At 38.3% G+C, this 14,960-nt stretch overlaps 1 protein-coding gene across 1 annotated transcript in view; it reads right to left on the reverse strand.

The window, feature by feature from the left end:
* The window catches only part of MEOX2 (mesenchyme homeobox 2), a 77,940-nt gene that overhangs the window by 17,162 nt on the left and 45,818 nt on the right, over window positions 1-14,960 (reverse strand). The window contains exon 2 of the mRNA XM_069587588.1: window positions 4,396-4,568. Coding sequence (XP_069443689.1) covers window positions 4,396-4,568 — 173 coding nt within the window. The remainder of the gene's footprint in view (window positions 1-4,395; window positions 4,569-14,960) is intronic.

Genomic DNA, 14,960 nt, shown 5'->3' on the forward strand with positions numbered 1-14,960 from the left:
CTGGAATGGGCAGCCATTCCTATATCCAGGGGATATTCCCCACCCAGGGATCCAACCTGGGTTTCCTCCATTGCAGGCAGATTCTTTACCATCTGAGTCAGCACGGAAGCCCTGTGTATATAGTGTGTGTACATATACATATAATATAATTTTTCATATAATTTCTTATAATTCTTTTCCAAGAATGGCAAGTCAGGAAGAAAGAAGAAATACTCAAAATGCCTTCAAAATTTCCAAACAAAATTTACAGAATTCCTCCTAAAAAGAAATCATTCTTGGCCAAAAGTGAAACCTCTACTCTATGATCAGATAATGACAGGGAACCATAGGACATCTCCAGCAAAGAAAGCACAGATTTTGACTTTTCTCTTAATTAAGAGCAGAGTTATAAATCCCACATTTCTGTAGATTACAAGCAAACTCTAGTTTCTTATTTCCTTTATGTATCACTTTAAATACAGTTACATTTCCTAGAATTCACATTCTCTTTACAAAAACATTAATGTGTAATTCCATCCCTCCATCATATTTTTTCTGTTCCCGGTTTAAAAAAAAAGAGAGCAAAAAAGCAGATGTCTGATGATGTAGATTTTGGATCCTGCTTTCCATCATGCCAAATGTTGTACACTTATGGAGAGAACTTTGTATGTGAAGTTCAAGGGAAGGAAAATGTTGTGCTCCATAACTTAGGTACTAGTCATAATATTTAATAAAATATAAACTGCCAATAAATAGAACCACATAAAAGTGTTCCTCTGTATATTTTCACTACCCAAAATGATCCTACTAAAAGCTGAAATATAGAAATTAACAGAAGGAAAGCAAATGATTTAAGAAGTTGGATAAAATAACTTGCTCTCCTAAGATAGTATTCATTTGTCCACACCCTGTTGATATTTCTTTGGTTCCAATGGGATCCCTGGAGGAGGTGCACACAGTGAAAGAGGAAATGAGACTCTGCTCCTAAGAGTGCCAATCATAACTGCACTGTCCATAAAGATGTTTGCGTTTGCCTTTCAGGAATGTTTTTCTAAAGATTAGCAACTATTAACCATCAGTAGGCTAGATTCTTCTAGGGAAAATCAGAACCCATATATAAAAGAGTGCTCAGGGAAACTATTCGAGCAAATCATTTGCCATTCAAATAAAATCCAAGAAAGGATCTAAAATGTAATTAATTAAAATATTATTTATGTCTTATTAACTGGTGTTCACAGATCGCTAATCATTTCAAAGTTTCTCTAAATGAGTGGGTACCAGAATTTTTAATTTCTGAGACAAATATACTTTCAAAAGTATTTTGAGCAGTGGGGTAGATATTTACCAATGATGTATGTGCCCTTGTGCCTACCATGTCTCAGCTCCCTTAAATTTAAGTGGTACCACTGAATATTTCCAGACATTAGGGTGAAAATGAAAGCGACATGGGTCATTTCCAGGTGAAAACATTTAGAGGTCAATGCCTGAACCTCCAGCTCTTTCTTACCTCTTGCAGTTACCAAGGACACCACATGTCAGGATGCTAGAAGGTCAGACTGGGTCCTGAGTGATTATTTGGAAAGCTGGACTTGCAAAGTTAGTAGGGAGAGTGACCAAACAATAAACTTTATTCTTATGTCATTCAGATTTGAGGGTTAATGTATTACTGTGACATAAACCCTATCCTGAGCAGTAAACGAAACTAACACGGGGTTTCCAAATTTCTATTATGTGAAATAAGGAGATTTTAACAATATACAAGATGAATGGAGAGAGTAACACGGAAGCATATACACTGACTTATGTAAATAAACAGCCAATGGGAACTTGCTGTAGGACTCAGGGAACACACACTGGGGCTCTGTAACAACCTAGAGAGTGGGACGGGGTGGGAGGTGGAAGGGAGATTAAAAAGGGAGGGGACATATGTACACCTATGGTTAATACATGTTGATGTATGACAGAAAGCAAACCAATATTGTAAAGCAATCATAAATCAATTAAAAATAAATGAATATAAAAAATAAACAAAAGTCCTCTCCATATGCCATCATTATATAAAAGACATAATACTTTAGAAACAAAAAATATAAGATACAATCACAGAACAAAGAATGATTCCATAAACTGAATAAACCCAGAGGCATGCGATGGGGAGGGAGGTGGGAGAGGGGTTCACGATGGGGAACACATGTACCCCCGTGGCAGATTTATGTCAATGTGTGGCAAAACCAATACAATATTGTAAAGTAAAATAAATAAATATGACTATTTTATTCTTCAGGGAGCCCTTGGTAGCTCAGACAGTAAAAAGTCTGCCTGCAGTACGGGAGACCTGGGTGTGATCCCTGTGTTGGGAAGATCCTCTGGAGAAGGAAATGGCAACCCACTCCAATATTCTTGCCTGGAGAATCCCAAGGACATGGGATCGCAAAGAGTCAGACACGACTGAGTGACTTCACTTCACTTTATTTTATTCTTCCTTAATTATATCATTATGCTGGGCAAAAGCTTCATCATGAAAGAGAAAATTGATCTTCCCAATGATATTTGAGAATCACAGACCCAGATATCTAGAATTACAGATCATGATAACCACGCCACAGTGTGATCACTCACCTAAAGCCAGACATCCTAGAATGGAAGTGAAGTGGGCCTTAGGAAGCATCACTATGAACAAAGCTAGTCAAGGTGATGGAATTTCAGCTGAGCTATTTCAACTCCTAAAAGATGATGCTCTTAAGGTGCCAGCAAGTTTTGTAACTCAGCAGTGACCACAGGACTGGGAAAGGTCAGTGTTCATTCCAATCCCAAAGAGAGGCAATGCCAAAGAATGCTCAAACTACTGCACAATTGCATTCATCTCACATGCTAGGAAACTAATGCTCAAAATTCTCCAAGCTAGGCCTCAACAATATGTGAACCAGGAACTTCCAGATGTTCAAGATGGATTTAGAAAAGGCAGAGGAACCAAAGATCAAATTGCCAACACCCATTAGATCAAATTCTAGAAAAACATTCACTTCTGCTTTATTGACTAAACCAAAGCCTTTGTCTGTGTGGATCACAGCAAACTGGAAAATTCTTCAAGAGATGGGACTACCAGACCCTGTCTCCTGAGAAATCTATATGCAGGTCAAGAAGCAACAGTAAGAATCGGGCATAGAACAAGAGACTGGTTCCAAATTGGGAAAGGAGTACGTCAAGACTATATATCATCGCCTTGTTTATTTAACTTCTATGCATCGTAAGAAATTCTGGGCTGTATGAAGCACAAGCTGGAATCAAGATGGCCAGGAGAAATATCAAAACCCCAGATATGCAGATGATACCACGCTTATGGCAGAAAGTGAAAAGGAACTAAAGAACCTCTTGATGAAAGTGAAAGGGGAGAGTGAAAAAGCTGACTTAAAACTCAACATTAAAAAATCAAAGATCATGGTATCCAGTCCCATCCCTTCACGGCAAATGGATGGGGAAACAATGGAAACAGTGAGAGAATTTATCTTCTTGGGCTCCAAAATCACTGCAGATGGTGACTGCAGCCATAGTAAAAGATGCTGGATCCTCGGAAGAAAAGCTATGACCAACCTAGACAGCATATTAAAAAGCAGAGACATTACTTTGCCAACAAAGGTCCGCATAGTCAAAGCTATGGTTTTTCCAGTACTCCTGTATGGATGTTAAGAGTTGGATCGTAAAGAAAGCTGAGCAACGAAGAACTGATGCTTTTGAGCTGTGGTGTTGCAGAAGATCAGAGAAGGCAAAGGCACCCCACTCCAGTACTCTTGCTTGGAAGAGTCAGACACGACTGAACGACTTCACTTTCACTTTTCACTTTCATGCATTGGAGAAGGACATAGCAACCTACTCCAGTGTTCTTGCCTGGAGAATCCCGGGGATGGGGGAGCCTGGTGGGCTGCCGTCTAAGGGGTCGCATAGGGTCAGACATGACTGAAGCGACTTAGCAGCAGCAGCAGCAGCAGTTGGAGAAGACTCTTGAGAGTCTTGGACTGCAAGGAGATCCAACCAGTCAATCCTAAAGGAGATCAGTCCTGAATATTCATTAGAAGGACTGAAGCTGAAGCTGAAATTCCAATACTTTGGCCACCTGATGGAAGAACTGACTCATTTGAAAAGACCCTGAAGTTGGGAAAGACTGAAGGCAGGAGGAGAAGGGGACAGCAGAGGATGGGATGGTTGGATGGCATCACCGACTGGGTGGACATGAGTTTGAGTAAACTCCAGGAGTTGGTGATGGACAGGGAGGCCTTGAGTGCTGCAGTCCATGGGGTCACAAAGAGTCTTAGACTACTGACAGACTGAATTGAACTGATCTAGATATTTTTTAAATGGTGAGAGAAGACTGTTGACCCAAAGCAACTAAAAATATATAATGACAATGTCCAACATTACCTGTCTTTCAGTGAGATCCAGATTCACTGCTATCTCATATCGCCTCAGTCTGGTGAGATAATTATGATGGGCAAATTCTGCTTCAAGTTCTCTGATTTGCTCTTTGGTAAAAGCTGTTCTTTCCTTTCTGGGTTTGCTGTTGACTTCTGACTTGTAATTTCCTTCCTGGGAGTCTGGTGAAAAAAAGTAAAAGAATTAGATTTAGTTCATTCACTTAAACACATTCAATCATTTAATTTAGAACAGAAACATTTACTGAATAACTACTTTTCCAGGTACTCTATTAAACACAGTAAAAATAGAGAGAAACCAAAGACAGTAAGATTTATCTTGACAGGGTGAGATAAATTGCATTTTTTTCCTATGTGCCCTGAGGTGACTCACAGCCTAACTGGGGCTGTGTCTAGTTTTCTTCTTTTGAAATATCAATATACACACAAAAAATTAACTGTTCTTAATATGCTTCCCTGGTGGCACAAATGGTAAAGAATCTGCCTTCAATGCAGAAAACACTGGTTCAGTCCCTAGGTTGGGAAGACCCACTGGAGAAGGGAATGACAACCCACTCCAATACTTGCCTGAGAATTCCAAGGACAGAGGAGCCTGGCAGGCCCCCAGTCAGTGGAGTTGCAAAGAGTCAGACATGACTAAGTGACTAACACTTTCACTTAATATGCTATTGTAATATTAATAACAAGAAAAAACAAAGCCTCTCTATTAAACAAGTTTTTATCTAAAACTATTCAGACACAAGATTTCTTCTAATAAGTTTTTCAACATAAATTCTTGACTTCTAAGTTTAATTGAACAGATGATCCTAAAAATAGTGGTGACTCAGTATGTGATTATTTGAGAAATTCAAATTTAGCAACTAGACCACAAAAGTCAGTTCAAGCTCAGACTAAGCATACATAAGTGTGTATACTTAAGTGTGTGTGTGTGTGTGTATGAGTGTGTCTGTGCGAATTTATTGCCTTTTTAATTTTTATTGAAGTGCAATCTCCTTAAAGGCAATAACAATGCTCTATTCTTGCATAATTCTTAGGGCAAAGTGGAATCTATAAATAAAATTTTGCTCATTTAACTCAAAATATGAAAAGAATTTTAAATGATTTTTCACTATATATGAGGTAAACATAAGATGCATAACATCTAACATAGCTAGCCAAACACAACATCTTATAATGTCCTATAAAAATGATAATTTACAGTATATCATGGCATTTTTTCCCCTAAGAGTTCAAGACATAATTAACGTAGACTATTTTCTTTATCAGACTTCCCCTGTGGCTCAGCAGTAAAGAATCTTCCTGCAATGCAGAAGATGGGGGTTCGATCCCTGGGTCAGAAAGATCCCTTGGAGAAGGAGCAACCCAGTCCAGTTTTCTTGCCTGGGAAACTGCAAGGTCAGAAAAGCCTGGCAGGCTACAATTCATGGGGTTGCAAAAGAGCTGAACATGACCAAGTGACTAAACAACAAAATCAAATCTTACTTGTCCATATAATATCCCTGATATGTAGGTTAGAAGATATTCTTAATACTCATGCATATCTATAGTGAAAAAAATTCTACATATACCAAGTAATATATAATCATACCAGCTCTAATAATTCATGTCAAATTTATCCTCAGTGAAATATAAACATAATCAAGATAAAGTAGCATGTCTGTATACTCTCGAAAATTCAGTTTTCTAGTTATTTTTGAGCATCTACATATAAATACTAATGCTTTAATCACACAGGGATACAATGAACTCTTCTATGAAGCCAAATGAGATAAATGATATAGAAAAAATAATGGATCAATCGTATTACCATCAGATTACCTAAAAGGGGACATTTTTTAAAAAACTGACAAATGTAGTAAGGTAAAGCTTTATGATTTCCTAAAGGAAATCAGTCCTGAATATTCATTGGAAGGACTGATGCTGAAGCTGAAACTCCAATACTTTGCCACCTGATGTGAAGAACTGACTCATTTGAAAAGACCCTGACACTGGGAAAGACTGAAGGCAGGAGAAGGGGACAACAGAGGATGAGATGGTTCGATGGCATCACCGACTCAATGGACATGAGTCTGAGTAAACTCAGAGTTGGTGATGGACAGGGAGGCCTCGCATGCTGCAGTCCATGGGGTTGCAAAGAGTCGGACAGGACTGACTGACTGAACTGAACTGAACAGCTTTATGAAGGGTCTTTTAAAGCAATATTTGCTTCTTCATCTAATGATACTTAAATATGCTATGGGCAAAGATGTTGTGTTTTTTTTTTAGTGCTCTTTTCCTGTCTGGCTGAGGGAAGTCTAACTGAAGTTAAGAGGGGCCTGCATAATGGAAATCCACTAGACAAGGTGGCCTAAGCTAAACAGTTTTGATTTGATTCTTACCAGGATCAAAGCTGGCCAAATGCAAAGTTTTCTAGGTCTAAGTAGCAGCCCTGGGTTGGAAAGATCCCCTGGAGAAGAAAATGGCAACCCATTCCAATATTCTTGCCTGGAAAATTCCATGGACCAAGGAGCCTGGCAGGCTACAGTCCATGGGGTCGCAAAGAGTCTGATATGACTGAGCGACTAACACACACACACAAGTAAGCAGCAGTGGCAAGAGGTCAAGACTTTGGCATGCAGGACCATTATTTTTTCTCTGCGGATCATGGGCGTGCTTCACTGAGTGGTACGGTGGCGCTGTCGGAAATTCTTCAGACTCATAGATCGCATTTCTGGGCTTGTCACATAACCCTATATTGACTGGCTCCCTACCTTAGCAGGGCAGGCAGGCTTTATCCAGTGTGAAAAGTGGTTTGCGACATGTCAGACACAGGCTGACTGTATTTTACTCTAAGCTACTGGGACCGGATGAGTTAGTTATTATGTGATGTGTGAGCTCTCAGGTCGGCTGTGTTTACACAATGCCAATTTACCTGGCTCTAAGTGGAACCTGCTGTCCATAATCCACTCTTCTAGCTACAGATTTGCAAACTTCCACATCTTCCGTGCATTTTGCTACTCTGGTAACGTGTGAACAAAACTTTCCGATGATTGCTTTCTTTTTTTTCCCCCTTAACTTTTCCATGGGCTGTTCTGGCAGAAGCAAACTCAGTCACAGCCCAGAATATTCAGATAGGTCCCTCTCACAAGGATGCTTGTTCTCACGTGAATCAAAAGTATTTTCGCCAATTTGGAGCCACATTCAGTTTGAAATCTGTGGCTAATTATTCTTTATGAGGGGACAATGCTTTACTCCCTTCAGTAATATAAGTCTGGAAACTGACAGCAAAGCCAGAGCATTTTTTCTCATGAGCAATTCAATTTGAATGATTCATGGTTAACACATTCCCTTATATAAGCATGAATGAACAAACTCACATTGAGGAAAGCCTATTAAGTGGTGTTTATTTTTGAAACCAATTTCTTTTAACTTCTCAGTATTCAACAGTACTTCAAAAATACCACAGACACACACAAACATACAAAACTTGGGCCAGTACTTGGAAGAAGGGTTACATGCAGTGTATCTATCTATATGCATGCCCCCTGAAACTAGAAATATACAAGAAGATGGTTTATACATCCCATGACTGAATTTGAACAAAAGTCTGGCTATAATTCAACATTTATATCCAAAAGCAACTTAACCAAGTGCCTGAATTCCAAATCTAAGTAGCTCACAAAGTGAAATCCAATGACTAAAACCACATGAATTCTGCACAGTTACATTTACAATGATCACCCAGGAATCATTACATTGTAATTTACATGACAAAGAGTGGGTATGTGCATCTTGACTTCATTACCTAAAAGAGACTGTCAATGCAATTTAAGTAGAATAGGACCAATGTCAATTAATTCTGTGGGCACTTATACTCTTGGATCTATGATTCTGTTGTGGTTTCCACCCATGATGCTCCCACTTTTTCCTTCCTATTAAAAACATGCTCCTTGGGATTGCATTTCTGGATTTCTATAATCTTTCAAACATCTTTTTGGACATTTCTTGCCTGCACTTTCCAAAGTCCATCATTTGCTGACCCTTCAGCTCCTTCTGCCTTCACCTGACTAACTCTTCCTTGGTGGAAAATGGGTGGGAGCCTTGGATGAGGCTTTTGGCAAATGGCAATTTAGCTTCCATCTGTTTCCCAGCTGTTTCAACTGAGGCAAAACTCCCTCCGTTTTCTTCAGCCTCTCCCATATCCTACGCCAAATGGTAGGTGTTGAGGGAGGGGAGTCTGGAAACTGCCTTCCTTTCTTCCCTACAACCACAAACAAAATGTCACCATCTGTACAGTACATTGCAATGTAAAATATTGCAATTGTGATTTCTCGTCTCAGATACTTTAATGCACATGTGGGCGCACTCTCACACTCCCTCGTCGCTTGGAGGAAATGTTGACTTATGTGTTCAGGTAGAGCTGGCAGTCCCAGATCTCTAACCTTTTGCTCCCTGGGACTATGCTAATGGACGAAGTCTGCTATACTTCCGTGGAGGATAAAAATTGCCCTCCAAGGATCGTTTCTGTCTAGCATTTAGAACTTCTCCACATGTGACTTTTTATTTCCCCTAGTGCAAGAGGATGCCAAAAGATAATAATGTTTTATGGAAGACAAGTAATGTAAGGGCTAGGTTTGTTCACTAGTGGCACAGAATACCTCTTAGCGAAAGAGAAATAATAAAAGTCTGATTGAGTATATTTTTGGCTACCCTGAGTCAACTTATTAACTCGTTTAAATGAAGAACATAATTTACCAATGTCTGTAAAAATATCAAAATGTAAAGGAATGCTCTTATAGCTCAGACTAAAATGAATCCTTATTTCATATTCTGAAGAAAGAATGAATGTTAAGCCATAGTCTATAGTTCTTTGCAACTTTTTGTATTAATGTTTTGTAGGCTATTCAAAATGAGAGATGCTCTGCTATTAACAAAGCTCCACAAATAGCAGATATTGGAAGCTAATAATTATATTTACAGAGGCATAAGAATTGTGGATAGAGGTAGGGAACTTAATAGAATAATCCTATTGATGCTAGTAATTTTCACATTTAAAGTGGAAATCGCCTGTCTTATGAGAAACTTATCCAACTTGCTACTCAAGAGTTTTAATGAGTGGGCATTTCAAACTTTCTAGGGGTTTTTTTCAGGGTAAGCGATCTTCCCCAGGGGTTTTTTAATTCTCTAGCTGATTCACTCTCCAGATCTGAGAACCACAGCCATGCTAAGCTTCTATTACTAATGAATGTGTCTCATACATTAAGTGAAAAGAAAAAGGGGGGGAGGTTGAAAATTACTGTGCTAAATCTAGAATAGAAATTAGCATTGAAACTATCCACTATTTCTTACAGCACTGATATGAAAAATCTATAGCCATTATAACAGTTTCTCTTTACTTATGAAGAAGTGAAAGTGAAAGTCACTCAGTCGTGTCAGACTCTTTATAACCACATGAACTGTATAGTCCAAGGAATTCTCCAGGCCCAAATACTGGAGTGGGTGATCTTTCCCTTCTCCAGGGGATCTTCCCAACCCAGGGATGGAACCCAGGTCTCCTGCATTGTAAGTGGATTCTTTACCAAGCCTAATTATCAAAGATTAAAAAAAAAGAAATTTCTATTTTTGATAACAGTTTAGTTTTGATAATAGTAATAGTTGTATTTAACATGCAAAAGTCATCCTATGGGCTGGACCAGTGATTATCAACTGGTGGATATACTCTTTCATCATCCAGTCTCCCTGCTCATTGCCTCCTTGATTATTCATGGGGTTGTCTAGCTATGCTTTCAGGAATGAAATAAGTCAGATAAATCTCACATTATGAAACAGAAGATATATTTATTTTTCTAACATTTGTGTTGCCGATTGTATGTTTTGAACAGATAATTTTTAAAGAGCATCCTATTTATTTCTGTTAAAGGCATTTAGGCTTTTACTTGCTAGGAGATAACTGAAAGATTAACCATATATAGCTGAAACTTTTATGAAATAGAATAGTTACTATTATATTACAGTAAATTTTAGTTTACAGATTTGACTTTTTCCAATACATTTGGGGCATGTTTTGTACAACTAATTCTGAAAGTGAGAAGAATCAAAATTCAGTATATATGACCATGTCAATATTTAGCAGTAGCTACCCACATAAGCAAGTATTACAACTGACAACATTACACAATCATCCAAAATTACATGATGTAATTGCATAAAGGGAAAGAATATGAAGACCTGAGATACTTTTTAAAATCTGTACACTTTTAGATTACATTTTAGAATGAGAGAAAAAGAGAGACTGATAATACCATAGAATTATTCTTAAATTGTTACCTATTTAATAACTTACTATGAATATGGATATAAATAATATGAAAACAAATATCTCACAATTTCCTTAAAAATAGGATATTTGGGTTTCTAAAGTCATCCATACCTTATATGTAGATGATTTCTCACAGTAGGTAATAATCTTACCTTAGCATTGCATTGCATTCCTAGAATAAACTGGCAGATACTACAACTAAGTCCTTCTCTTTGCTTCCTTCTTCCTCCATAATTTTAAGATAACAGCTGCTGCTGCTGCTAAGTCGCTTCAGTCGTGTCCGACTCTGTGCGACCCCATGGATGGCAGCCCACCAGGCTCCCCAGTCGCTGGGATTCTCCAGGCAAGAACACTGGAGTGGGTTGCCATTTCCTCCTCCAATGCATGAGAGCGAAAAGTGAAAGTGAAGTCACTCAGCAGCAGTTAAAGGAATTTTAGCCAATTTAAATCAGATATGGGCATTTGAACAGTCTTACCTCTAATCCATGAATACGAATGCCTTTCCATTTATTTGTGTTTTCTTCAATTTCTCTCATCAATATCCTAAGTTTTTCATGTACAGGTCTTTCACCTTTTTGATTAAATTTATTCTTAAATACTTTATTCTTTTTGATATGATTGTAAATGAGGTTGTTTGTTTTCTTGAGTTCTCTTTCTGATAACTTGTTACTAGTGTATATCACTGCTCTGCGATAGCCTAAATGAGTGCCATGCTGCGCTAAGTCGCTTCAGTCGCGTCCGACTCTTTGCGACCCCATGGACTGTAGCCCATCAGGCTCCTCTGTTCATGGGAATCTCCAGGCAAGAATACTGGAGTGGGTTGTTGTGCCCTTCTCCAGGGGATCTTTCCGACTCAGGGATCGAACCCATGTCTCCTGTGGCTCCCGCATTGTAGGTGAATTCTTTATTGCTGAGCCACCTGGGAAGCCCAACCTAAATGAGAAGGAAGTCCTAAAAAAGAGAGGATATATTTGCCATAGAGCAGAAACTAATACAACATTGTAAAGTAACTATACTCCAACAAAATTTAACTTAGAAATGCAACATATGTTTCGTATATTAATTTTGTGTCCTGCAACTTCCCTGAATTTATTTGTTAGTTCCAACAGTACTTTGGTAGAGTCCTTGGGGGTTTTCCATATACAGTATCAGGTCATCTGAAATAGTGACAGTTTTCACTTCTTTTGGTCCCATGCAATACTTGGGGTATACTTAAACTAAAATGCTATTCATTGTTTATCTGGATTTTAAATTAAACTGGGAGTCCTGTGCAATAACCGACAACACTAAAGTGGAGCTGGGGCTTGCTCTAGCATCTGGTGAGTAGAAGCCAGGGATGCTGCTAAACATCTTACAATGCCCAGGATAGCCATCACCACCCATTTATCTTGAATGGGTTCGTATTTCCCTGCATATAAATATAGTAAGAATTATCCAGTCCAAAATCTCAGTAGTGCTAAGGGTAGGAATTATGAACTATGTGCAGTCTGTTCCTTCACTTGGTATACCATTTAATCTCTTGGGTTTTAGATTTTAAAATCCTAACACTGATTTGGTACTTTTTTATCTGAATGTGTATAACCATGGCATTATAGAATAAATTGGAGTTAATATTACTTGTCTTCATCTGCCATCAATTACGTGATAGACGTGTGCTTTGAAAAATTAGTTAATATAAAGCAATATTTAGTGGCACTTTCTGTTTTGTTTTTTTTTTAAAGCTGAGGGTCATTCAAATTTTTATAACAGATGAAGGCCCCTTAGGGTTATCATGGAAATCACAATCCATGATTTCAGCATGAAAATCAAAGATCCAGAAGAGATTCAAAAAATTAGGTGCTTAGCATTGGGAATATGAAGATGAATTAAGGCAAATATCTTACTGTTAAATTACCTAGAGTCTAGAATCCAGAGGTGCAAAGCAGACATGAAGATAAATAAAAAGCTCAATAATTTATAAGAGTTACTGCTATAAAAATATATTAAAGTCACTTGCCAAAAAATATACAGTGAATTGCCAAAAAAAAAAAGGGGGGGCTCAGAACAACAGTGTAAGTACAATCCCTTACACCCTTAGAAGATACAGACTTGTCTTCTATAATATAAAATAAACTTTATGGAAGTTCTGTTGTTGTATGTCCGAGGGATTTATCAAGCTGCTAGCAGAATTGGTGCTGAGTTTTCTGGGCCCTCATTGCAAAAACTGTATGGTGCTGTCCAATATAAAAAGGGATCTCAGTGCTTTTTGCCCCATTGACAGATGTAAATTAGAGATGTCACAATTCTTCCGGCCACCGTCAAGTTACCTAGATTTCTGATTTCTGAAAAGCACTTCTTTCCTTCCTCATCCTCTCAGGGACACAGTAAGACCATGTAACTCCAAGTCATTTGCTGACATAAGAGCCGAACAGGAGGTGAATGGGGAGTGGATCTGGAGGTTTGCACCTGCTTGCTCACCCCCGATTACTAAATAAATGAGAACAATGCTGCTGCTGCTGCTCTTAAGTCGCTTCAGTCATGTCCGACTCTGTGCGACCCCATGGACTGCAGCCCACCAGGCTCCTCCGTCCATGAGAACAATAGTTGACATCAAACATTTATATTCTAGTAGGGGAAATAAGGGTTTCCCTGTTTGCTCAGACAGTAAAGGCTCTGCCTGCAATGCAGGAGACTTGGGTTTGATCCCTGGGTTGGGAAGATCACCTGGAGAAGGGAACGGCTACCCACTCCAGTATTCTTGCCTGTAGAATTCCATAGACAGAGGAGCCTTGCAGGCTACAACTGAGTGACTTTCACTTTCCCTTTCAGAAGAAATAAATGGCAGCAGAATGTGGTAAGCATTGTATTTAAGAAACAAGATAATTTCTTAGGATCCCAGAGGAGCGGTGCACTTTTAGACTAATAAGATGGGGGAAAATATAATGGAAAGCTGTATGTCAAAAACTCTTCCCTAAGGCTCCTGCTCCCATTGAAGGTACAATGTTAATTCTTGTGAAAGCCATTGCTATCAAGTGCAATCCAAGTAGGTGCATGAGCCTGATTCTGTTGCATTCCCTTGTTCTAGGATGTAGCTAGAGGCACAAAATTAGTTCTGGGCTTCTGTAACTAAGCCTAGAAGTGTATAGCAAAATTGGAGAAAATTACATTTACCCTGAAGACGTGTGCTGATTTTGTTTTTGTGTTAAATACCTGAATTTGGTGCATGCTAAGTCACTTCAGTCGTGTCTGACTCTTTGCAACCTCATGGACTATAGCCCGCCAGGCTCCTCTATCCTTGGAATTCTCCAGGCACGAATACTGGAGTGGGTTGCCATGCCCTCCTCCAGAGGATCTTCCTGACTCAAGTATCGAACCCGTGTCTCTTGCATTTGCAAGTGGGCTCTTTACCACTAGCACAACCTGGAAAGCTCTTCAATTTGGTGTGAGAACTAAATTTATGTTAGATTTGACTCAAGATAAGTTGCATTATATTTCCATTTAGTATGTCTTTGGATTCTTTTGAAATTTTTAGCAAAAATACTGTCTTTATTAAATATATTTGGAATTTACAATGTCAATCATATTAGTTTCATCAAAGTTTATTAGTTCTTTGATATTTCACCCTGTATTTATGCCACAAAGGAAGAACCATTTGATTGCACCTTACTATCAGAAAGGGCTATACAGTAAATAAATAATTGAAAAGGCAAGGTAGTGAATTTAAAATAAAATCAACTGTTCACATCTCATTACTTAAAAACAAAGGGACTCCATTTAGAAGAAGTTGTAAGGTAAAATTGGATTCATATATTGACAGGCACAAAAAGTGGGAACTGAAATGAGTTATTGCTGATATCTATTATATTTTATTTTTATTAATATATTTTTACTGAGGAAAACAGACATAATATTATAGCAGTTTCAGATATACAACATAGTGACTCAGCATATATATATATATACACACACACACACTGTGGAATGATTCCTACAATGATTCTAGTTATTTTCTGTAACCACACAATTTTAATACAATATTATTGACTTTATTCCCATATTTTACATCCCCAGGACTTGTTTATTTTATAACCAGAAGTTTGTACTTGTTGATCTCCTTCACCCATTCCGTGGACCCCAGACCTATGACTTCCCTCTGGCAAACACCAATATGTTCTCTGTATCTGTGAGATAACATATTCATAAATGCAAGTTATGCATCTCTCATAAATATTGGTCATAAGTAGGAATGACCAACTTGAATCAGAAGTTACTGTAAA

This window comes from Ovis canadensis, chromosome 4, assembly GCF_042477335.2.
Source record: "Ovis canadensis isolate MfBH-ARS-UI-01 breed Bighorn chromosome 4, ARS-UI_OviCan_v2, whole genome shotgun sequence".
Classification (NCBI taxonomy): domain Eukaryota; kingdom Metazoa; phylum Chordata; class Mammalia; order Artiodactyla; family Bovidae; genus Ovis; species Ovis canadensis.